This window comes from Patella vulgata, chromosome 2 (genome assembly GCF_932274485.2).
Source record: "Patella vulgata chromosome 2, xgPatVulg1.2, whole genome shotgun sequence".
NCBI classification, from domain to species: domain Eukaryota; kingdom Metazoa; phylum Mollusca; class Gastropoda; family Patellidae; genus Patella; species Patella vulgata.
Genome location: NC_065880.2, coordinates 2,718,695 through 2,746,271, shown reverse-complemented (window position 1 = coordinate 2,746,271; position 27,577 = coordinate 2,718,695). Strand labels below are relative to the sequence as shown.

The window sequence follows — 27,577 nt, the reverse complement described above, 5'->3', positions numbered from 1 at the left end:
CATGGCAGTCTTTAGGCCTTGTAACCCGTGGTCTACCAGTTCGGGGGGCGATCATCCGTGGTGTTGGTGGCTCGAAAGCGTTGCTGAAGTCTGTAGATGGTCGGAACATTGACCTGGAAGTGATTGGCAACGGCTTGGGCAGTGTGGCGAGCGTCGAGTCTTCCAAGCGCCTGGTCCCTCAGCTGTCGTGAGTCGTGGCATGCTGCTGACGTTGTAGTGTGAATGATTCAACCAGGTATGGGGTGCATTTTATAGGACTGGTCCCGGTGAACAGCACGTGCAGCATGAGTTACTTGAAAATCATGGAGAACACATTACCATCTCAGAAGTCAGGTTGCGTTTTTGAGAATATTTCCTGGGTTCAATTCCGTGTTTGAGAAGGAGCCTTATTGCTCAGGTAAGGTTGGAGATGTGGTCACAAATAATAAAAACATTTGACATATTTTATGCAATGCGTCTATTCAGATTAACATACCAACCCGACGTTTCGTTTGCTGCTTAGTATATGTCATGTACAGATTGATCGATATGGAAAATTTACACAAATTAAAATAATTGTAACAGACATTAATATTTAATGGAAAAGCCATTGTTAAACCATTATTAAAGAAATCCAACATGGATCCAGATATTCTGTCGAATTACCGTCCAGTCAGTAATCTATCTTACATTTCAAAACTGCTAGAAAAGTGTGTTCTAAATCAATTAAATGATCATATTTATTCCAATAACCTTCAAAATCCATTACAATCTGCTTACAAACAATACCACAGCACAGAAACTGCTTTACTCAAAATCACCAACGATATCTACCGACCTTTAGATCAACAGAAATGTGTTATCTTGGTACTCTTAGATCTTATATACATATAGATCGCTCAGCCGCATTTGATATGCTCGATACCGAAGATTTTCATGATGCATTATGGTGTGAAATTAGCTTGCGTGGTTCTGTCTTTAACTGGGCTAAGTCATATCTAACCAATCGCACCCAAGCTGTCAGAATTAGAGATTCAACATCCGATGATAATATAATGCCTTGTGAGGTACCGCAAGGTTCTGTACTCGGACCTGTACTTTTTATCATCTTCACAAAGTCTACCATTAAGATTGATGAAGGCTATGGGCTAAATATTCATGTGTTTGCAGACGACTCCCAACTTTATATTGAATTTGAGACAGACTCTCAACATTCCACGATACAAAATATAGAACTTTGTCCCACGGAAATTCTTGGTTGATGACAGAACATTTTTTGAAATTAAATCCAAATAAAACAGAAAATCTAGTCGTTGGAACTAACTAACAACTCTGAAAAATTGATCAAACGCTAGTTAATTTTGATAAAGAAGTGATCACAGGATCCTATAACTCTCGAAATATTGGTGCTGTATTAGACTCGAACCAATCGTTGAACGATCACATACAAAGTATTTGCTCCACCACCTTCTATCATATACATCGAATTTGAAAGATCCAACGCTATCCCAATTATGAAAATAAAGGAGAACTCATTCACGCATACATCTCAACTAAACTAGGTTACCAAAATGGTTTACTATACGGCTTACCAGACTATCAGATTAACAAACTACGTCATGTTCAAAATTCAGCAGCTCGGTGCCTCACTAAAACTAGAAATAGCAACACATCTCCACGGTATTGCAATCTCTACATTGGTTCCCAATTCAGCAAAGAATTAAGTTCAATTTACTCCTCTTTATCTGCAAAGCGTTAAACGGCCAAGCTCCATCTCATATAAAAAGTCTTGTAGAACCCTATACCACCAGCAGAAATCTTCGCTCTCAGAAAAAACATATTCTAAAAGCTCCAGCTATTAACTTACAACTTGGAAAACGTACCCTTTCTTATACTAGCCCTTTTCTTTGGAATGACTACCACAGTCAATGAAACAATTACCCTCTGTGGGCCATTTTAAATCTCAACTCAAAACATTCTTGTTTCAAAACCCTGATCTGTAAATAATCAGTGAATATAACCAACAGCGCCTTAGAAACTGTTTTTGTTCTGTATTAACGCGCTTTACAAATAAACGATATCATTATTATTATTATCAGGATTACTATGGCCGACATTAATATAGTAATATGTCAAGTACAGATGGATCGGTATGGAAAATTCACACAAATTAAAGTAATTGTGGCAGGCAAGTAATATTCAATCGCCACACGTCCTATGTGTAGTACATATATTTGCGCCCATGATTTGGTTTTTTGGGGGAATAACAGATCGATCGGTATGGAAAACTTACACCAAACAAGATAACTGTAGCAGCCAGTTAATATATTATGGCAATTATATTATCCCCACACACCTTACGCGTTTAACATGGCAATTTTGTAATCGGCACACACCCTAAATGCGTATTACATGCATTTGTGCACGGTATTTTAGGGTTACGACGGCCGACTCTCAAATTGTGTAAGTATAGATATACCATTTTGTGAAATTCACACACATTCACGCCAAAGAACATGATAAATCCGTCATATAATTATGCATTTATACGTTTGTGGGTGAGGAGACGTAATCCTCCCAACGAGCCACGGTGTAAGACGCTGGTTCATTAATCAGGGTATCCGATCTAGGTGCTGGCCGAGGAAGTTTCTTGGGATTTCCAATCGCGGTTTCAACTTGTCAGTGATGCAGACTGTCTAGCCGTACACGTTGGTAATCAAGTAAAAGAACCCTTGATTGACAGTTGAGTAGTTGAATAAGAGTAGGTCGTGTGATTTGATATCCGGATAAAATTTCCCACATAGCACAATGCATGTCGTATGCTCGTCTTCAGTATCACCTGCAGTTGGTGCAGAAAAGTAGGACGTAAAACCGCATTTCATTTTGTAATCCTCCCAACGCATATTCCGTAACCTTTTTGTGCGATCGATGTTACCGGTAGTTATGTGTATCTCAGTCAGTCAATATGGTGAACCCGACGAAAACCCACTAGGCTACTGGTTGGGTAGAGATGGTTCCACTACTGATGTCTTCCGCCTTACTCCAGCCACAGTAGTAGCTCGTCCTGCGGAGTTCTTTGCGTAAGTTTTTTAGTCAAATGACTACAAAAAGGTTACTGACCTACAGCTCCCTTAATTTATACATAAACTGGCCCAAAACTGTACTGCACATAGCTTAACATATAATAAACCAATTCCCATTGAAATAAAGGTGAAGCCTTACCGCATAATTATATGATATGAAACCAAACTGCTACGAGTAATTTTTCGCCTACCGAACTTATTTCATCTGGCCGGTGTCATGGCGGCTTTAACATTATAAGAAACACCGCTTTGAAAATGTAGACCGCACTACCACAAAGTAACTACTTTAATGGTCCAGTCTTCACTATTGTGATAGAATTACTATATCAATTGTAGCGTTAAACTGTGTGTTTAACTATACATTTAATTGTAGCTAATTGCCTCATGCTGATTGCAAACTTGTCTCAAGTTTATCAAAAGATAGGTTGACTGGCAACTAAACATGCGCCCACAGCACCTTTGTCTTCGGAGAAGTCCGTATGGGTCATATTTGTTGTTTTGCAGGTGGAAACATCAAAATGACACAAAAGCTGATCAAAAGAAACAACCTATTAATAAGTAATAAAGTAATTAGCCTGTAGAGAGTCCACAATATGTTTCAATGTCAGTGAGGGCTATAACTCTGCCAGTAATTATTGGTAGTCACTGAAAATCAATGTTTTTTTCTTCGTCTGATGGCCATAACACTTACATCTTGTATAAGAGAGAGAGAGAGAGAAATGGGGTTAAACGTCCACTCGACACAAACTAGGTCATTTCGGGACTAACATGGTTTAATTTTATTTCAATAATTCACTTGCGCATAGGGGTCTTTAGCAGTGGGGGGAAATCGGAGGACCCGAAGAAAACCAACAAGGTTAGACAGGCGACCCTACTCTTTGTCACGTACGACCGGGGATTCGAAACCACGCCAGTTGACTCAATGACAGGCTTTCTGATACAGCGGGCACATGCTAACCATTCGGCCATCCAACCCCCCTCTTGTATAAGTCAATTGGATTATAACTTTAGCCTTTAGAGCGTCTTTATGACCTCAAGAGGGTCCACAAGCTAAAAACGTGTTTTTTGTACAATCAGGGGACATAATTCAGGAAGCTATGGTTCGATATATGTGAATATCTACTGGAACAGAGATCCTTTGGATATAAACATATTATTTAAGTTTCATCAATATCGGATAAAAACTGTGACCTCTTTAAAACATTACATACTTTTCCACTATTATCGCACAAGGAGCGTCCATTTTCACGAAATTCGAATTCAACCATCATTAGGGTGTAACCATGATATATTTGAATAGTTTCGAAAGAAACCGAGATGTTTGGGTTGTAAACATACGTTTTAAGTTTCATCAAAATCGGATAAGACTTGTGACCTCTGGAGTGTCCACAAGCTAAAAACTTGATTTTTTGTTCAATCAGGGGCCATAATCCATAAAGTTACAGTCCGATACATGTCAATATCGAAAGAAACAGACATCTTTGGACAATAAACCTATATTAAAATTGTGACCTGTAGCGTGTCCACCCAAAAACAAATCGTGGACGGACAGACAGACAGGGACGACAACAATATACGTCCACATCAAAATGTGGGCGTAAAAAACTGATCTAATTATTTCACAAAGTTTAATCAATAATGATTACGTTACATATGCATGAATTAAAACCAAATCACAGTCTAGATATTTCAAAATTAATAAACAATTATCACAATTTTCCATAATATATACAATATTTCAAAATATAAAACAAAATGTTACATGTATTTACATTCAAAATTTGTAATGAAATAATAAGATCCAATGAAAAAAGTTCTTTATTGTTACATTATCATCAACTCAACTGTCTGTGAAGAAACGATGTAATAACATCCGTTACAGTTTGACATTGTTTCACACTTTCTGGAAGGGTATTCCAGAGCCGCGGTCCTAGCACACTGAACGATCTGTCTGCAAATGTTTTACTTTTTGTCTTGGGTATAAATAACATGTTTTTTGATGACGATCTCGTATTGCATGATGAAGTTTGGGACTGCAATAATTCAGAAAGGTAGACAGGGGCAAGGTTGTGGAGACACTTATACACCAGTACCAGTAGCTTGAATTGGCATCAGACTTCAACTGGCAATATATGAAGTTCTTTCAGAGCACCAGTCGAGCTATGGCCGTAATTAACACCAAGAATTAGCTTTGCAGTAAAATTTTGAATTCGTTGGAGAGGTTGAAGAGTAGTTGCTGGCAAACCACAGAGCAGACTATTTCTGTAATCCATATGGGAGAAAACTAAAGAACTGGCAATTTGAAGAGATGATTCTCGCGAAAGAAACGGTCTCAATTTCCGCAAGTTGAACATTGCCGAAGCAGCACAACAAGTCTTCTGGGCAAAATGACTCTTTAAGTTTAAGTTTTCGTCCAAATGCATCCCCAGGAATTTAACACGGGATGAAGACCCAACTACAGAATCCCCAACTCTTAATTCATGGATGGTAGACTTGTGGAGCTGACGGCTACCACCGAAGATAATAACCTCAGTTTTTTCGTCGTTCATCTTTAGTCGATTATGCAGCATCCAGATTTTAACGTCGTCTAAGGACTCTGATACGCGGGAAGCAATATGAGATTCTGCATCAAGATCTCCGGCTTTAAAACTGTCATACAAGCTGTGGTCATCGGCGTAGCCAACTAATGTTTGATTGTGTCTGATGCAGGATGCTAGTGTACTGGTATAGCAGATAAAGTAGATCGGACCATTGATGCTACCTTGTGGAACTGAAAAATTGACATGTTTTACATCGGAGAAATCATTCTTAACTTTTACACGAAAACTCCTGTTTTGTAGATATGACGCCATCCACTCTTTTGCAATTTCTGCAACACCAAAATGATTCGACATTATCGTAAGCAAAAGCTTGTGGTGCACGGTAATCAAAGGTTTCTATTTCTAGAATTCAATTTTTAATAAGCTCAATCTTGAAATGCATTTACTAAGCTCCATCTAGAAAGCATTTTACCAATCTAGATCTTGAAATTTCTCCTGTACCATTTTTCTTCTGGTATTCTTCTCTAGATTTCATTATTCCCTACAATGATATATTTGATCAGATAATTTATGTTACATACAGTACACAACCCATCACATTATGTGATCAGCATGAATTATAATACCAATATAGATCACCTGAAAATCAACCAGGATGGTCTTTTCCAGGGCTTTAATATTAATATAAATGCCATTAAATCTAAAAATGACAACACAGGTGAAGTGAATACAGAGGACATGACTGTTCATGCAGCCGGAAATACTCCTGTAACAAGGTACTGCTTAAACTTTGCAGTACTTATCCATTTTTACAATCTAGTAATACATTTCAGGCCTTGATTTCAGTTTATTGGATTAATATATTAGGAGTTTCATCGCTCTCACATAATTAGAACTAAAGTTATCGTGTCCCAAAGCATCAACCAATCAAATTGCTTATCTCTGCTTACCCTAAGTAGAAGATTCTCATCTTCTAAACACCTACGCCAAGTGTGAACATTCTAACTCAATTAAAATGATAGGTATTGTGTTCCAAAGTCTCGACCAATCAAATTGCTTACTGCTCTGCTTACCCCGAACATGCTCATTATCGAACTTAGTCAAGGTATTGATGTAATGAAACTATACACCAAGTTTCATCACTCTCACTTAATTAGAACTAAAGTTATCGTGTCCCAAAGCATCAACCAATCAAATTGCTTATCTCTGCTTACCCTAGGCAGAAAGTGCTCATCTTCGAACTCCATCAAGGCATTGACCTAATAAACATCTACAAGAAGTTTGAACATTATAGCTCAATTAGAAGGAGAGTTATTGTGTTCTAAAATCTCTGCCAATCAAATAGCTTATCGCTCTGCTTACCCTGAGCAGAAAATGCTCATTATCGAACATAGTCAAGGTATTGATGTAATGAAATTATACATCAAGCTTCATCACTCAATCAATTTGCTTATCTCTGCTTAACCTAAGCAGAAAATGCTCATCTTTGCACTCATCTTTATTAGGTATTGACCTAATAAACACCTACACTGTCACCAAGTTTGAATATTCTACCTCAATTAGAAAGAGAGTTATTGTGTCTCAAAAAGTGTGACGGACAGACAAACTGACGGACAGACAGACAGACAAACGAACCCATTTTAATAGTTCCCTGCTTTCTTCGAAAGGCGGGGGACAATAAATTTTTTTAGAGAGTTCACAATACAAGATTCACAAAATAATACACAGTGAACGTTAACAAAGTGATGGTTGGGTGACTCTTCGAACTAGCCAAACCCTTACAGAAATTCTGACCTGTAGGGTGTTTATGAAGTATATTGTACAGTAACAACCATTAAACATACATTATGCATGAGCTAAATCTGCCTATTGCAAGTCTTTCTTTAGGCCTGAAATGTTTTCTAAATTATTAATTAGACATTAATTAAAAATACATTATGTAAGATTTAGATAAAGAGCTAGCCATTATTGCTATAACAGTTTGAAAATAGATGATGTAAAATGAATAATTTGAAATTTCCTGTAAATTACTCTATTGCGAATGAAGATATGATCCTTTGAAGTTTGACAAGATGTGTGCATTAATTGCAACCACGTTACTTAAGCTAAGCCTTGATACTCCAATTCTAAATTAAATCGAAATACGGCTGAACCGTTCTAATCTATTTAATATCGGAGACATCCCATGGCATCAAGAGTTGATTATGGTCTGGATCAGTTTATTAATATCTTATTAATAATTTAGATAACTTTTCAGGCTAAAGAAAGACCTGCAATAGGCAGATTTAGCTCTTGCATAATGTAAGTTTAACTAATCATCTCTTGATGTCATCTGATTTCTCTGATATTAGCTAGATTAGAACGGTTCAGCCATATTTTGATTTAATCTTAAAAAGGAGGAGCGAGACTTAGCTTTGAACAACCAGTACGGTCGATGCAATTATTGCACACGTCTTTTCAAAACTTCAAATTCTAATATCTTCGCTGGCAATAAAGAAATTTGAATGAAATTTTCAATATTATTCATTTTACATTATCTATTTTCGAACTATTATAGCAAGAATGGCTAGCTCTCTATCTAAATCTTACATAATGTATCTGTAAGTTGAAATGAAGGCACATAATTAGAAAGTATAAAGAAATTACTTGAAAAATATTCCCCCCTTAAGTTCTTTTTGGGATCATTTCACTTCTGCTGAAGTCTTTAGTTTGATTTTTTCAACTTAAACATCCAACATCAATACATTCTTGTGTCTTTTCTCTGCTTAAGGAGCTTTATTTTTCTCCAAATCAACTTCTAAAAAATATAAATAAAACATAATGTGAAAAATTATTTAGCTACTGCCATGTACATGTACACTAACATAGTTAAAAATAACGCATTGGTTAACCTTCACTTCACTACACAAAAGGCCAATTCAGAATTAGATTGGAGGCCTTGTGCATGTTTAGGCCTATAGTTTACAGAAACTATTCTGAGATGCATCAATGTCCTTGTACGTTGTAAATCGCCACAAACTGGATCTGTCTGTTCTATTTCTGGTCAGTTTAACCCCCCAATTTATTTTTAGCTTGAGAAAATTGTAAAGTAAGTGGGTTTAAAATGTTTATTTCCTTCTGGTAGCCTATTCAGAAGCTTATATTCAAACTAGTTCAAAATTGCAGGGTATTTAAGACCGAATGCTGTTGCACATGTCGTCATTTTGCCAGGAACAGGCTATAGTTTACGGTACTGTGCATGCCCAAAGCAAGCTGGAGCCAGAGATTTTAAGACGGCTACAGGTGGGGTTGTTAAACTGGTTTATTTGGTCCCACCTTTGTGTTCAGACGATATTCAATCCAGTTCAATGTCAACGTCTGAACGCACTATAATATAAAAGGAGAGTCTTTGTGTGCTGGTAAATTTGTACAGATAATCTAACCTTTACTAATAACTTGGTGCAGTAATAATAAGCTTAGCTTTTTCTATGGAAAGAATCTGGGTGGCGATTAATTTGTTTACAAATTAAATTTCCAAAATTAACATAATATTTAACATTACCTCACTTTCCCTTACTAATGACATACACATGTGCTTAGGAATAGTTATTGGGTCCATGGACTGTTTTTCTTTTTTATATGTAAGGTAAACTTATGTAAAAGCCACCCTCCTCCCTTCGTTCACTCATTGTTACCAGTCCATGTTTCCCCTTGTCAGTGAAGCAGGATGGAGGGCCTGACAAGGACAGCTGTCTAGTCGTTCGGATGGTACAAAAACCTGAGGTCCCATGTACACATTGACGTGCACGTTAAAGATCACTTGACAGTTGGAATTCAATATAAGAGTAGGCCGTAGCGCCACTGTCCAGGCAAAATCTCCCCTCATAGCACACTGTATGGCATATGCCTGTCTTCATTAGCCCAGTTTGGAGTAGAACAGTAGGACGTTAAACTCCATTTCATTTCATTTCATTTCATTTCTAAAAAGGCACAAATGTAAACTATATGAAATGGATAGATAGACTGATAGCATGGACAAAATTACATGACAATTTATACTAAAGAAATGAAATGGGGTGTTTATTGTCATACTTTCTGCAACTAATCCCACTAGTGTAGAATGTAGAAAACAACAATTGAAGGTTGTTTGGGGAATTAAATTCCAAATGGGATTATTCGAGCTATGGAAGACGGAGATGAAATGAAATTGGGTTTAATGTCCTACTGTTCTTTTCCGCCTGGGTTAATGAAGATGAGCACATGATATGAGTGAAATTTTGCCCGGACAGCTGCGCTATGACCTACTCTTACAAGTTATATATCCAATTCCAACTGCCACGGCATCTTTTACGTGCACGCCAATGTGAACATGTGACCTTGTTTTTTGTCCCATCCAAATGACTAGACAGCTGTCCTGGTCAGGCCCCTGTCCTGCACCACTGACATGGGGTAACCACACCAGAGAATAATGAAACCGATATCTGACATGCAGTGTACTAGTACATGTATAAAGAAATTTTGGTTTGCCCGCCTACTCTTATTTCAATTTCAAACTGTAAAAGGTTCTTTTAGTTACCGGCACGTGCATGCCGTGTACAGGGGAACTTGTTTATCGTACCATCTGAATGACTAATTCCTGTCAGAACTGTATCTCGCAGACAAAATTCTTTGACCATTCCTGTCAGTCCAAATGGAAAGCTTCAATAAGAAAATACTGAATTGTTTCAATCGCATTTAGTAATTGAACTGGAATATACAGGTCACAATTCTCTGGAATACAATTACTGCTTATTACTGAGCGATGTTTCGACTGGGCTTCCCTACTCGAAACATCGCTCAGTAATAAGCAGCACTGGTAATTGCAATCCATAGAACTGTACATAAATAATAATAATCAAATTTTTTGCTTTTTTTAAATAGAATTTTGTGATTCAAAACACTTGAAAATGGTGATAGATTATTATCAATATATAGCCTATTATCAAATGTTGTGGAAAATGATTCCTTTTGGCAAACAAAGAAATACAGTGAAAATAGAAGGAAAAGACTCCAAAATAGCCTTAGACAGAGACTGTGGTAATGGCTAAAAGAGTTGTATTTTCATATTGTGGCTTAATAATAATAAGGACGGACAGGAATTGACAGAAGACTTTGTCCGTGAGTGACCGTTACGAAACAAAACAACTGAATGACTACTAGAGCAGGTCACACTGTTAATTCCTTCCAGCTCAGTAAGACTAAAGTGTCTAAAAGTAGACTAAAACTAAAGCCGCAATAATTTAATATGTCATACGTTGCCTATCTTTTTGCTTTCGTCCTGTTTTCACATTCAATCTATTTTGTAAAAATCGAAAAATGATATCTAATTTTGCATCATTGTCTTCTTTTTCAGTAAGGGAATTTCTTCAACACAGGCCCTTATAATAAGAAATAACTAATATAATAGGCCCTAATAACAGTAACAATAAATAACAACGCATTGTTACATGAAATCAGAAAATTTGCCTGGCCTTTTAAGTTCAAAGTTTTGGTTCTATACACATTTGGCTGTGAGAGGAAGTAGATCTAGTAGGCTATGTATAGAAAAATTTAATTATTAATAAACTATATGAAATACTTACCGTTTGGGTCTTTAAACAAATACTGTAGGCCTATGTATAGGTCGCGAAACAAATCAACGTGTTCTTTGACTTCATAAAAGCATAAAAGGTTAGATATAATGATGCCATGGCCGTGGCGACATGCTTAGGGTTTTTTTTTGTTTGTTTTTTTCAGTCAACCCGATTGATTCAGTTTCAAAACTTTCGGCCTCATTCCTTGAGACGATAAATTTATCTAACGATAAAAACAAATTAATCTCAGAATGTCTGATATTGTATTGACGAGACATTCGACCCATTACACGTTCTCTTCCGTAAATAAGATAATCCTAAACAGTTTTGTTTTTTTTAAATTATATTATTAAATTGGTAACAGAATAATCAGATTCTGAAAGCGAATTATTCGGGTAAACGCGTCGCATAACCAGATCACCGCTCGAAATGGAACCATATCGCAAAATAGTTCCAGTTTTTGACTGGATTAAAGATAATAATTAATTGTGTGACATAATAAATTGACTTAGCTGCATTCGATATAAAATTTTGACAAGAAGAAAGTCCCTGTTACAGCCACGGTTATACCTCCATTAAAAGTCAAATCGGAATCTAGGCCACGACGAATCCCTAGTAACTCACTATTTTCAAAAATGACCGAAATATAAATTTACATTTGTTACAGAATCAGAATATTCCAAATCTTTCTAGAACTTTTGATTTGATGAATTTACATAGCTAACAAATGTTTTCATACTTTAGCATTGAAAAGAGATATTACGAATAACAATTTAACGTTCGATACATTTAAAACGAAAGGACAAATTACGTGGGGTTTTTTTATTTTTATTAAATTAGTAGGCCTACAAATCGTTACTGCTATAGTCAGAAATACGATTGGAATAGATAATAGATAAGATCAGATTTTAATGTACCAAAACATCCATTAAGACGGGAAGAATACTCCTATAGTAAAGGGAGCAAATTATAAAATGGTGGATCAAAAAGCGACTCAGAACTGTTCGAGAGAAGTTTATGCAATGTACAGTGTATATGTTATAATTGTCGAAATTAGAATATAGGGACCTCTGAAAAGAAAGTTCATTAAATAATAATATATATGCATACAGCGCACAGTTTCCTCCTATAAATAGGATAGGGCCTTGATTATCTACACAAAATCTCATCTTTAATCCCTATTTTAGTATTATTCATAAATATTTTGGCCGCAGTAAAATATGAGTAATTTAGTTGTTTATTAAATAAGTCCACATTTCGTCAATAACCAGAAAATGGGAATAAAGTTAGTTTTCCAAGTCTCGATCGATTTATTTATTAGGAAAATAAAAACTATACGGCCCTTGTTAGTTGCTACTATAGTAGATAACAAAGGCTGCCCTTGTTAGTTGTTACTGTAGCGGCTAACAATTTACCCCCAGAGGCGCAGAGGCACCCTTAGCGCTGCTACGAGCATCTAAAAATGACTAACAACTCTCTACTACTAGCAGGCTAATAATAGGCGGATCGGGTGATATGTTACTTGTAAACATTACTTTGACGCACCCTGTGAGTTAAACTTAAGTATTCTAATGTCACTACTGAATATTGAACAATATAGTAGTAACTCAACCAAAATAAAACATTTAGTATGTTAGGATAGCATACATGTTTAAAATGTGTAAAGTTTCATCTACCTATACATAACATGTATAAGATTTACTATACATTTCTTCATCTATGACCAGGAAGTTTACAGTATACACGCCGTACAAGTATTGGTATTTAGGCCTACACTACAAACTCGACAATAACGTAATATACACAATTTGATAATTGTGATTATCTACTGTTATGTCAATATACCGCTAGCGTCTATATCCTCTGAATGGTTACAATCGTTGATAAAAATAGACACACACGAATAAGTTTCAACATATATAATTATAATTTGTATTGAAATAAATGTTTTTATAAGACACATTGAAGTATGAACCATTAAATTTTGTTTGTTGCAATGCGTTTGCGTTTCCAGTTTTCGAAGCGACATTTCTATACGTGAGAGAGAGAGAAATGGGTTTAACGTCCACTCGACACAAACTAGGTCATTTCGGGACTAATATATGGTTTAATTTTATTTACATAATTCGCTTGCGCGTAGGGGTCTTTAGCAGTGGGAGGAAACCGGAGGACCCGGAGAAAACCCACGAGGTTGGACAGGCGACCCTACTCCTTGCCACGTACAACCGGGGATTCGAAACCACACCAGTCGACTCAATGACAGACTGTATGATACAGCGCGCACACGCTAACCATTCAGCCATCCACCCCCCCCCCATTTCTATACGTCCATATTTTCATAGCAAATAGCCAATATTTAAGACACTGTGGAGGTTTTCAAAATCTGTACGCGAGTCTTGTATTGTATGGTTTCAGGTGTCATTTGTAATGAAATATATCCTATAAGAGAAAACGGGTGTAACTACTAATGGCTGATTAACAAACGACACAATAATAATTTGATAAAAACGTGTAGTGTGGACTAAGTAGGTATAAACGACAGCCGTTCAATTTAGACTGTCCACATCTTTCAACAAGCATGATTGATTAGAAATTACAATAATTGAACCGTTCACGTGTTTCACCGAACTTGATTGATTAGAAATTACAATAAATCTTTTAAAAATTGAATTTAATTCAATTTACATACACGATACGATACATTTATGTACGCGCATGAAGAGAGGGAGAGAGATGGGGTTTAACGTCCACTCGACACAAACTATGTCATTTCGAGACTAACATATGGTTTAATTTTATTTCAGTAAATCGCTTGCACGTAGGGGTCTTTAGCAGTGGGAGGAAACCGGACGACCCGGAGAAAACCCACGAGGTTGGACAGGCGACCCTAATCCTTGTCACGTATAACCGAAGATTCGAAACCACGCCAGTTGACTCAATGAAGGGCTTAAGATACAGCAAGCACGTGCTAACCATTCGGCCATCCACCCCCCCCCCCACACACACACACACACTTTACACATATTCATATTACATTAACATGTGCTTTTAGAACCATTTTCGTCTATTTTAAAATTTAAAAGTATAGAGCCATACGCCTTTTATAATATATGTTTAAATCCCAAAGATCTCGGTTCCATTCGATATATGCATGTGTCTACCGTAACTTCCATTATTATTGTACGAATAATGTTTCATCTTTCACAGACTATTGTTTGTACCTGCTTAGTATCACTGACCAGGCAAAATTTCTATTATAGCACACTGTATGGCGTATGCCCGTCTTCATTAGCCCAGCATAGGAGCAGAACAGTAGGACGTTAAACCCCATTTTATTTCATTTCATTTCTAATCTCCCATAATCTATCTTTAAGTCTGTAGGAAATCTAGGCGATAACATTATATAGTCTGTGTGTAAATCTGTCAACTTATTTCAGCTTTACAATATGGGTGGTTTCGAATCCCTGGAGTAGGGTCGCCTGTCCAACCTCGTCGCTTTTTCCCCTCCGGTTTCCTCCAACTGCTAAAGACCCCTACGCGCAAGCGAATTATTGACATAAAATTAAACCATATGTTAGTCCCGAAATGACCTAGTTTGTCTCAAGTGGACGTTAAACCCCATTTCTCTCTCTCTCTCTTTTTACAATATGGGTAAAATACGCAATTTTATTGACAAGCCAACCGCGAAGATAGTAGTTAACTCCCTTGTAACATCCAGAATTGAGTACTACAACTCACTCCTATATAATTCTCCCAAATATCAAGTCGGTCGTTTGCAGAAACTACAAAAAAAAGCTACCATAATAGTTACTAGGACGAAGCCATCTGAGCCACAATTTTGAGACAACTTAACTGGCTCCCAATCAACAACAGAATTAAATTCAAGGTTTTATCTATGACGTATTCAACTCTAAACTGTAAAAGACCTCATGATCCCATATACTCCATCCAGAACCTTACTATCATCTTCAAGTAACCTGCCTGTTAAACTAAAAACCTAGACAATCGCAGGAGCGAGGGCCTGTAGCTATCCTGCTCCGTGAAAAATTGCATGATCATTAACTACGTTTCGAAAAAAACCTAAAGGAGCTAAATGGCTAATATTTGAGACCTAGAAATTGGTACAAAGGGGTCGCAATGCGTATAATAATGTAATATGAATGAATATAAACTGATTTACATTCAGTCGTTTCCGTATTTACTATAATTTCAAATCAGTTATGTTCAGCGAAACACACCAGAAGGCTTCATCGAATAGCGTCTTGTTATTCCAGTCTACGCTGATAGTATTTATTGCGCATGCTCTCCGGATAAGAATATCGCACCACTGTTTGACATGACTTGTGGAATATGTCTAACCTCGTTCTTCGAGTCCCTTGTTACAAATAGCGCTGGAACGCATTATGGTACACGATTCGTGTACCAATAGTAAATTGTTTATTTTGTCTTAAATATTAGATATCAGAAGCCCATCTTTTTCCCGGTAAGATCACAACATCAGTGTTGATTTAAATGGACAAATAGTTCGTGTTTTCTGTCAAAGACTTTGGATGATATTGAGTTAGAGACTTAGCTACTTTAAAACATAAGTGCTTTCAAATGTGATTTATCCATTCAATGTTTTACGTGCGCTACAATCACTTCTTCTCTCTGTGTAAATTGTATAATAATTATATTTGGGTATTTTATTATTAATTATTTATTTTTTATTTTTACAAATTGTGTTTGTAAAGCACCACTGAGCAACACTTGTGTGGGATATAAATGATAAATTATTATTAAATAAACGTTTTTTTTTCTAGCCTTGAATCGAGAATAATATGCAAATCATCAATTGATCAAGTCAAGTTAACTAGATTTCATTAAACCTGATAAACATGCAAGAGACAACAATAACATACTGACAATAATAATAGAAATGTATTAATTGAAAAAATCGCATAAATAACCGCTAGCAATTAATGAAAAGTCACGCTCCTCAAGGGGGAATTGCGAGACAATGGACTGAGCCCACTATTTCTATTATTTCTGATTTTATGTGAGCGACGGGATTAAAACTGATAGATTATATTATCCGCTAGATCAACTCCCAATAGAATTAATGTCATAGAACGATATTTATATTGTGAGATATATATTTCCCATGGGGAAGCCAAGGTGGCTTAGTGGGTATGACCTGGAGGTCCGTGCGCTGGCTGGCTGAGAAAGCTCGTCAAGATTTTCTGGCGAGGAACAACGCATAGTCGTTAGGGTGGTCCGATAAACCGAGGTCCCGTTTAATAGAACTGTTTCCCCATTTCATTTGTTATATTCCCACGTTGATACTACACGCCGCACGCGTCCACTGCGCTGTACAGTCCCTGGTCTGTAATAATACCGGCTTCCGTCAAAGGGTTAGGGTTTAACGTCCTACTGCTCTGCTTCGACCGGGCTGATGAAGACGCTCATAGGTCGTCATACAGTGTGCTATGAGGAAAATGTGCCCGAACAGCAGCGCTACGGCCTACTCTTGTATTGAATTCCAACTGCACTGATAAGGGGGAAAGCACCTGGAAAATCCCAATGAACTTCAAAGGCAACGCCGGGAGCGAACCCGCGACCTAAAGGCTAACCAGCCAGTGTCTTACTCACTTAGCCAGCGTGGCCCCTTTGTTGGTAGGCATGTTCAAAGGAATCTAGACAGAGAGTCTGGTAAGGGACAACATAATAGTCTTTCGGATGGAACGAAAACACAATTCGAAATAAGAGCAGGCGTAGTGCTTCTGTCCAGGCCTCATTTTCCACATATCACACTGCTTGGATGCCAATCTTCATTAACCCATTCGTAGCAGAACAGCAGGACTTTAAACCCCATTTCATTTTATTTCACTTAACACGGTATGCCTTTGCCTGTGGCGTGAATACAATTTCCAATTAACGGGTATGAGAAATATAAACAGCAAAAAAAACGTCAGTACAATTTCAAAATCAGAGAGGCGCTTTGATCAAATCATTCTAGAAAACGACTTACTAAATGGAAAAAAAGCAATTTTTTGTGAACAGTATGTTGACACATTAGTGATTAATGCAGCACAATTCCAAGACATTACGAGAAGGTTTAGAGTCTGTTCACAGTCTATACATCAGTATCTGGTGTGTCCACCGCGAGTGTCAATAACAGCAGCGCAGCGTCTGTACATGGACCACTCTAGACGATTGATGAACGCCATTGGCACCTGGAACCACACTCTCAGAAACGCCTGGCGCAATCCATATGCTGTGTTTGGTCTATGCAGCATGAGTTACATGAAAATGATGGAGAAAACATTACCATCTCAGAAGTCTAGTTGCGTTTTTGAGAACATTTCCTGGGTTCATTTCTGTGTTTGGGAAGGAGTCTGCTCAGGTAAAGTTGGAGATGTGGTCACAAATATACAATAAAAACATTTGGCAAGTTTTATGCAATGCGTCTAGTCAGAGTAACACACCAACCTGATGTTTCTTTTGCTGGTTAGTATATATCTTTTATAACAAAATTAAAACAAAAAACAACAAAAAAAACACATTGATTTACGTGAAAATAATGGCTTTCAACACGGTTAATTTCCAGTCTAATTCCCAGATTGTCTTTAATGCCTCGATTCACAATTTCCTTGTTGTTAAGATTAAATCAAATCCAACTAACCTATTTTTATAAGATAATGATATAATAGACGGATTTATTGTGATATATTATTATGCATCAAAAGGTTACAAAACATGTTTTAAATAATAGAAGCCATTATTGTTATTGGTTATGCTGGTAGAAACCTCAAGGGGTCTGTGGTGTATTTTTAATTGGGTATTATTATATCATTCTGGTATTATTATATCAATTCAGATCAAACTGTGATAGACTACATTAAAGATTAAACAAAAATACAATGTCATCTTGAAAGGTATAATGAAATTTAATATGTTCAAATAGGCTAGTTTGTTTCAAAAAAGCCGGATATGCCAAACCACCGTAACAGAGTATTTATTTTTTTACAAGAATGCTGTATACAGCCGACGTAGAGCACAGGATCACTTAAGGTCCGTTCATACTACATCCGTATCCGTATCTGTAAATACGTGCGTGAATACGTACTGGTATACTTTAGTCATTTTTAGAGAAAGGGTTGAAATAGAATCCGGCACGTATTGCGCACAAAAACAACTTCGTCCGTTAAGCCGGATTGATTGCTCCCAGAGCGTATTTTTGTAAAGTGCGTCCGGTATTTCGGCTAGTGAGCCGAGCTTTAGCCAATCAGCGAGTACTTTCCCCTTATTACATCATCTCCCCAAATAGATACTCAATCTCTGACAGACAATTCAGCCTTGAAAGTCGGACGTTTTCGCGTTTTCTATTTGAACGGCAAAACGCGGATACGGATGCGGGTGCGGATACGGATGTGGTATGAACCGAGCTTTACACGGCGGTCCGATGTTCCATCTCCGTGTTGGTCGCTAAAGTTCTCGTGATTTCTCTGATAATACGAGAAACTGAGAGTCCATGATGGAAAAAGGCGAGACGTCCAGCCCCGTTTCATTTCATCTGCGAATCGTTGTGTCCTCTGATCGGAGGGGTGGGGTGGGTGGTGACTGGATCAGATGGGCGTACACGTAAACAAATATAAGATCTGTTTTTGAGTTGCGTGGTTTCGATACAAAGCTTTTAGGTGACAAGGGGTGGGGTTTACTTGTCCATCCTTGTGAGTTTTCTTCGCATCATCCAGTTTCCCCACATCAACCAAAACGCCAGTTATAGAACAAATCTTCCAAATACTAGTGTAGTAAAGACAAGTAAAACGAAATTTTGAACTATATAAAGCGAAATGAAATGTTTTAATTAGATTGCATTAAATCACCATTGCCAAGATGACTTTTCTAAATGTTCATGGAGACAAACACCTTGCGTATACCACTACATTCCTGTTGTAGATTGCAGCCCTCGAGGCCGCAAAACAACGCCGACAATACTTACATATTGTTGCGGCATTCGAAAAGAGGTAGTTTGTATCCTGCTGACCAAAGAGCGGTCATCCGGCCCTAATCAAACTCTATGAACTGTTACTGACTACTGTTATATCATTAACTTAAAAACGTGACTTGTATGTGTTAGAAACTTCGTTATTAAATACCAGAGGAGTAGTTATACCCATATGTATATCACGTGTTATGAAATAACAGGGAATTAGTTATATCTATATATACGATGTGTTAGTGAATAACAGAGAAGTAGTTATATCCATATATACCATGTGTTATTAAATAACAGAGAAGTAGTTATATCCATATATACCACGTGTTGTGTTGTGTTCTGAACACTGTTATATCAATGATTGATAAAGGAAACAAATAAACTAAGAGGAAAGCATGGAGTTTAACATCCCATCTACGCAAATCAAAGATTAACGTATATTATAAAGTAACTTTATTTGTGCAATTGTAGGTGGTTAGATTTTCACCCGGAATGAACTGAAGCTTAAAGACACATTATGTAAGGTTTAGATGAAGAGCTTTTTTGTTATAATAGTTCAAAATATATTAAAAAATTCATGCGAATTACTTTATTCTGAGTCAAGTTATCACTGTTTTTAGTTATGACAAGATGTGTTCATTGATTAGTTATTATCGTAACCACGGTACTGGTATATTCGAGGCTTACCCTTGCTTCTCCATTTTAAAATTAGATCATTAAATGGCTGAGCCGTTCTAATCTAGTCAAATCTCGAGTATCCGATGGCATCGAGAGTTGATTATGGTCTTGTCATGTTAATTAATGTCTAATTAATAATTTATATAACATTTAAGGCCTATAGGAAGACCTGCAATAGTCAAATGTAGCTGTCGAATAATGGTTGTTTAAAGCAATCTCATTAATATACAGATCTATATTTCGTTTCGTTTTTTTATACTTTCGATGGCCTACACTACATGAAGATCTGACAAGTTATAGCGATAGGTCACGTCAGAGGTCAAAAGACCGACTTATGACCCTTTTGACGTCAGACATTTGATTAACCAATCAGCATTGATGTTACTAGTGGATTACCCACAGTTCCGTGAACAACACGCCTAAAGCTCGCCGTAACAGACCGTTTCATTGGCTTATCCCTGACACCATTCAGAACACGATGAAATAACAACTCTTCCAGATCCAAGTGTAGTAAAGACAAGTAAAACGAAATTTTGAACTATAAAAACGAAACGAAATAGGATCTGTGTTTAAAGGAAATGCCTTATCAACACGTGTAAAGCTCTTGAATAATGTATCTTGAGCAAACCGGGATAATGAAAGAAGTATTGTTGCCATGACAGCGGTGATTCCACCCACTCTTTACGTGCACACCAAGGTGTAGACTTAACCTCGTTGTTTCGTATCAACTTTTCCAGACACCCCAGCCCGTTCTACATCATTGAAACCACTGAGGATAATCCACAAGAACTTTCCCTGTCATCTCGAGTATTATTTGTTACGTGGCTCGCATAATACCATAGCCGCCCCACCCCTCCCCTTATAAACATAAAGAACCCTTGGAATTTCAAACTCAGTGAAAAGTAGACGTAATGGCCACAGTCTGGGCGTTGGTCGAGAAAGGCCACAGTCTGGGCGTTGGTCGAGAAAGACCACAATCTGGGCGTCGGCCGAGAAAGGCCGCAGTCTGGGCATTTGCTGTGAAAGGCAGAGAAAGTTCATCGGAATTTTCCGGCATGATTCCTCTTGTCAGTGGTGTAGGACGGAGGGCCTGGCAAGGGACAATATGTAATCGTTCGGATGGAACAAAAACCGAGTTTCGGTGTACAATTGGCGTGCACGTAAGAGAACCCGCGAAAGTTGGAATTCGAAATAAGAGTAGACCATAGCGCCGCTTTCTGGACAAAATGTCCCTCATAGCACACTGCATGGCATATATCTGCCTTCGCTGGGCACGGCCTTGGATTCAGCTTGTTAGTCTCCCATGACGTCACGGATTAATGACCATTTGTTTGAATATTAACGGCTAAGAAAATAGAAAATGAAAATGAAGTAAAATGGAAATTAACGGCCTGCTGTTCTGCACCGACTGGGCTAATGAAGACGGGCATACGCCATACAGTGTGCCATGAGGGAAATTTTGCCCGAACAGCGGCGCTACTCTTATATCGAATTCCAACTGCTAAGAGATCTTTTACGTGCACGTCAAATGTGTACACGGGACTTCGGTTTTTCGTCCCATCCAACTGCTAAGGGATCTTTTACGTGCATCGTGCACGTCAAATGTGTACACGCCATACAGTGTGCCACGAGGGAAATGTTGCCCGAGCAGCGGCGCTATTCTTATATCGAATTCCAACTGCTAAGTGATCTTTTACGTGCACCGTGTACACGGGACCATCCGAACTGCTAGACAGTTGTCTTTGTCAGATCGTCCCCAGCACCATTGACACGGGTGTGAAAACTGAAGAACGTTCATTGCTACACGAGAATACGTTATGAAGATTTTATTTTGTTAAAGTAAACAGAGAAGATTTAAACCAGGTTATGACCTGGAACAAGAAAATGCCCTTCACAAATTTTAACGAAGCAAAGCTGTGCTTTAAATTTTGTAATGAAATTAAAAAGTCCGTAAAAGACACGTTATATAAATCCACAGACACCTCAATATAATAATCCGTAGACACATTACACAAATCAGTAGACACATTATACAAATCAGTAGACACATTATACAAATCAGTAGACACATTATACAAATCAGTAGACATCAGTAGACACATTAAATATGAAATCCCGTAGACGACATATTATGATCTGCAGACATATTCTAAAAATTCGTAGACACATTCTGAAAATCCGTAGACACAGTTCACACATTTCGATCCGTAGACACATTCTGAAAATCCGTAAACACGTTCTGAAAATCCGTGGACACATTCTGAAAATCCGTGGACACACCCTGAAAATCCATCTATTTGTACTATTTATGCTCGTGGACGAGAAACATAAAGTCTGGGAGCTCTGACCACCAGTCATGATTCAACCCAAGGTGACGCACATGATTTATAACTGAGTTAATACCACACAACGCGTGTGCGTTGTATCATAAGGTCTGTCATTGAGTCAACTGCCGTGGTTTCGATTACCCGGTTGTACGTGACAAGGAGTAGGGTCGTCTGTCCAACCTTTTGGGTTTTCTCCAAGTCCTCTGGTTTCCTCCCACTGCTAAAGACCCCTACGCGCAAGCGAATTATTGAAATAAAATTGAACCATGTGTTAGTCCCGAAATAAGCTAGTCTGTGTCGAGTGGACGTTAAACCACATTTCTCTCTCTTCTCTCACCACACAGCGCACTTTATCCGGAAAAGCAACCACTAAACAAATACGTTTTTTCTCCGGCTGCTCTTTGGAAAAATCGAATGAAGTATCTTTATTCATGATGCCGCAAATGACGTCAGCTGGGCATATCCAAAAAATAGATCGAGATATCTAAATGTTCAACAGGTCAAGATTGATCCATTACCATTTTAGATCAGATTTAAACTTGAGAAGCCCGACGTACATGTTCTAACATCACATATCGACATGTATACTAAACTAATTCTGTCGGTCTACAATTAGTTCCGTTTGAGAACAGACACGAAGCTCCTTGACCGACATTTTGATTCCTAAGTCGACGAATTTAATTGGAAGCACTAACTATGCTTCGCGAATTTTAAAAAGTATTTACTACGCTTCATTTTAATCAAATTCAAAATCCATCCATTTTGATTTACACATTGTATTTGTGTGAGTGTAGCGGACTCTGACCAAATTATGATCCCTTTTCACTGTTGAATTAGCCCTAGTGATATTTTCAACCGGTTGTCCCAGGTTCATGTCACCACTGCCAATATATAATATCCCTTTAATATCAAGTTTGTTTTGTTAGCAGGCCTTGCAATAATAGGTTTCCAGCAGGCTTTGCAATAATGGATTTCGAGCAGGCCTGGTAATAATGTGTTTTTGGCAGGTCTGGTAATAATGTGTTTCGAGCAGGTCTGGTAAGAATGTGTTTCGAGTAGGTCTGGTAATAATGTGTTTCGAGCAGGTCTGGCAGTGGTGGTTTTAGTAGACTAGTGTTCGTCCATGGTTTTCGAGCAGGCCTGAGAATGCTGATCTTCGAGCAGGCTTTGCAATAAGGGGTTTCGAGCAGGCCTGCCTATGTGTTGGGTATGGTTTGCGAGCAGGCCTGGGAATATTGGTTTTGGTGTACATGTCTTCATGATAACATTCATAAAAACAGACAAGCGTCGTCGGGGAGTCTGTAAGAAATAATGTTTTATCGCTACAGTCATGAAAATAATGGTTTAACTAAATTAGTATCCGGTATTGTAAAGTCTGTGTCGGACATGTATTGATAAAAAAAAAACATTAAAAAAACACACACAGAAAAAAAACAAAAAACAAACAACTCATTGCCGGATAAAATGTGAGACACCCGGAATGAATTGTGTCTGAATTTGTGCCTAATAATATCTGTAATCAATGCGTTATTTCCGGGCAGGTGTTCGAGTATTTACATGAATATGAGACGTCGTTGTTTTTAAAATGATGTATTGGTTTTGTTTTTAAAACATCACAAACGAGTGAGTATTTAGTACTACATGACATTACGTAGTAATTCGAACCTCGCATAACGAACTATTCTTTTTTTCCAAAATGCAGTTATTTTTAGCAGTAATTTGTGAAGTTTTTGGCTTATTTTGTGAAGTTGAATTTCCATTCTGTGACGTTGAATTTCCATTCTGTGACTTTGAATTTCCATTCTGTGACGTTGAATTTCCATTCTGTGACGTTTTCGCGCCATTTTGCGATTTGTCGTCAATCGTCAACCTCTTCACGCCATTGCCGTTCTGTGTTGAAGATTTTGCAACCGAATCCTTTAAGGCTAGTTCATATCCTTCCGTCATGTGAACGACTAGATAATCGAATAATATTTTCCAGCAGTCTCGAACTTCCAATATGAATTCTTCTCCTAGTTCTAGTTCCCAGACTTGGATCAAACATTTCACGTAAAAACTAAAATATTCCACTTTGAATCCTCTGAAAGTCACGTGACGAGCACCTAACACCATTATTTCTTGGTGTAGACCGTTGTACGAAGATTCTAAATTGTCCACCACTAATTGTATCACTTGCATAAAGATTCCCGCGTGACGTCGAAATGTCGGTTGTTGGTGTAAATCATTGACATCTTGAATTCTGAAACAAAAAAAAGACATTTTGTTTATGTCATGTATAAATTCAAAAGCAGAGTTTTTTGAGGGAGTCACGGTGGCTAAGTCGAGTGGGTAGGACGCTGGCTCGCTAGTCTGTAGGTCACGTGTTCGATCCCTGCATTGGCCGAGAAAGTTCATCAGGATTTTCCAACGTGGTTTTCCCTTGTCAGTGATGCAGGGCGGAGGGCCTGACAAGGACAGCTGTCTAGTCGTTCGGATGGGACGAAAAACCGAGGTCCCGTGTACAAATTGGCGTGCACGTAAAAGATCCCTTGGCAGTTGGAATTCGATTTAAGAGTAGGCCGAAACGCCGCTATCCTGGCAAAATTTCCCTCATAGCACACTGTATGGAGTATGTCCGTCTTCATAAGTCGAGTCGGAGCAGAGCAGTAGGACGTTAAACCCCATTTCATTTCATTTCATTTCATTTCCTTTTCTATTTGGTGCATGAAGAATGGCCTGACAAGGACAGCTGTCTAGTCGTTCGATAGGACGAAAGACCGAGGTCTCGTGTACACATTGGCGTATACGTAAAAGATCCCTTGGCAGTTTGATTTCGATAGAAGAATAGAAATGAAATGAAATGAAATGAAATGGGGTTTAACGTCCTACTGTTCTGCTCCTAACCTGGGCTAATGAAGACGGGCATACGCCATACAGTGTGCTAAGAGGGAAATTTTGCCCGGACAGCGGCACTACGGCCTACTCTTATATCGAATTCCAACTGCCAAGGGATCTTTTACGTGCACGCCAATGTGTACACGGGACCTCGGTTTTTCGTCCCATCCGAACGACTAGACAGCTTTCCTTGTCAGCCCCTCGATAGAAGAATAGGCCGTAACGTTGCTGTGCTGGCAAAATTTCCCCCATAGCCCACTGTATGGCGGATGCCGTCTTCATTAGCCCAGTCGGATAAAGAACAGTAGGACGTTAAACCCTATTTAATTTCATTTCAGATTTTTTAGCTACAATTGGTGCTAACTGGTTACACAAACGAGGTCATTTCGGGACTAACACATGGTTCAATTTTATTTCAATAATTCGCTTGCGCGTAGGGGTCTTTAGCAGTGGGAAGAAAAAAGGGGGACCCGGAGAAAACCCTTGAAATGGGACAGGCGATCCTATTTTATATCACGTACTAGCGGGGAATTGAAATCAAACCAAACCATTTGAATCAATGACAGACCTTGAGCCTTAAACCACTAGACACCCCAGCCCCACCCCCATGAAGACGGGCCTACCCCTGCATGGGGGAAATTGTACCTTAACGACAGCACTACAACCCACTCTTATTGCGATTGACAAATTCAAGGGATCTTTAACGTCATTTCAATGGTTTACACGTGGGCGGGGCTCGATTTTGGGTCCCATCCGAACGACTATATACACGGTTTCTTGTCAAACATCCGTTCTGGATGATAGGCAAGGAATTTCAGATTTTCCGCCCCATCCGAACGACTAGACAATCCACAGATAAAGGGTGAGCCACTTTAAACGTATTGACGTGTTCATTCGGTGCAATAAACTGATTACATTATGATTTATTTATGACTTATGATCAAGCCTTTACTTTTATAAATAATCACTACATTTTATGTTCAAAGATATTTAACTCTTTATATTTTAGCTTTTATTTTTATAATTACACTGACGTCAAAAGAATTAATTGTCAACACTGAATACTCCACAAAACACACTTCCGTTGTTTCGCGTGCTTGTAAATGTCAGAAGATTATTACGTGACACCATAGTGACCGTGGAAAGTCACGATAAGAATACTTCATCCGGTGCGACGACGTCAAATTGGTTTAATGATTAATAATCGCGCTAATTGAAAGAAACGTAAACTCAACTACAACTCTAACGTTTGTAGTCATTCTATCTCCCTCTTTTGTAGGTGGGAGTCACGGTGGCTTAGTGGATAAGACGCTGGCTCACTAGCCTGGAGGTCGTGTGTTCGATCCCTGCATTGGCCGAGAAATGTCATCGGGATATTCCGGCGTGGTTCCCCCTTGTCAGTGATGCAGGACGGAGGGCCTGATTATATAAAGACAGTTGTCTAGTCATTCGGGTGGGACGAAAAACCGAGGTCCATTGTATACATTGGCGTGCACGTAAAAGATCCCTTGGCAGTTGGAATTCGATTTAAGAGTAGGCCATAGTCCAGTTACCCGGGCAAAATTCCCCTCATGTAGCACACTGTATGGACGTTAAACCTCATTTAATTTCATTCATTTCATGATTTAGGATTTCAGAGAGCGACGGTGGTTCAGTGGAGGAGAGCGCGAGAGAGTTCAATTCACTCCGAGTATAATTATCCGCGGTACTCCGATTGAAAATCTCAAAGTGGCTGTATCAATTCCAAACGACATTTGCAATGTACATGTCTATTTTTAATGTTCAGACAGAAAGGTGAGAAAAAAAATGGGGTTTAACATCCACTCGGCCAAGAATAGGAAATTCCGGGACTAACATATGGTTTAATTTTATTTCAATAATTTAGCAGCGGGGAGGAAACCGTAGGACCCGGAGAAAACCCACGAGGCTGGACAGGTAACCCCGTAAAAGAGACCTTGACAGCTGGAATTCAGGAGGAAACAGCAGGACCTTTATCGCATCGTATATGGCCGGCCTTGGGTGACTCCCTTTAAGCAGGTAGTATTGAATAGGGTGAGTAGTATAGGAAATAAAAACAAAATCCTAATAGAATGGTATGACTGGGATAGGATAGCACCCGAAACCTTCGAACCACTGCGTCCTCCCTTTAAACAGGTAATGCTGAATCGGATGAGTAGTAAGTGGGATAGGATCGTAACCGCGACTTTCGTACCCAGCGAACCACGGTGACTCCCTTTAAGCAGGTAATATTGAATCGGATGAGTAGTATAGGAAATAAAAACAAAATCCTAATAGAATGGTGTGACTGGGATAGGATAGCACCCGCAACCGTCGTACTCAACGAACCACAGTGATATTGAATCGGATAAGTAGTATAGGATTTTAAAATAGAATAATGATATTGATTACCATGTGATAGTTAATTAGCAGGTATATTACAGATGTAAACAAACCATTGTTTGATTTAGTCATGGATTATACCATCGTACACAGACTACTCATTAATAAAAATCACTTTAACTAG

General features: G+C 38.3%; 1 protein-coding gene and 1 long non-coding RNA gene across 2 annotated transcripts in view; both read right to left on the bottom strand.

The window, feature by feature from the left end:
- Window positions 1–4,712: 4,712 nt before the first annotated feature.
- LOC126811093 (uncharacterized) lies at window positions 4,713–11,979 on the bottom strand. Its single transcript, XR_008786222.1, has 3 exons — window positions 11,203–11,979; window positions 8,249–8,399; window positions 4,713–6,143 (listed from the first exon to the last, which is right to left on the bottom strand). It is a non-coding gene; the product is annotated as an uncharacterized LOC126811093 (long non-coding RNA).
- A 9,724-nt stretch (window positions 11,980–21,703) lies between these two features.
- LOC130010619 (uncharacterized) overlaps window positions 21,704–27,577 on the bottom strand; it is a 40,687-nt gene continuing 34,813 nt past the window's right edge. The window contains exon 4 of the mRNA XM_056098341.1: window positions 21,704–24,442. Coding sequence (XP_055954316.1) covers window positions 23,827–24,442 — 616 coding nt within the window. The 3' untranslated portion in view covers window positions 21,704–23,826. The remainder of the gene's footprint in view (window positions 24,443–27,577) is intronic.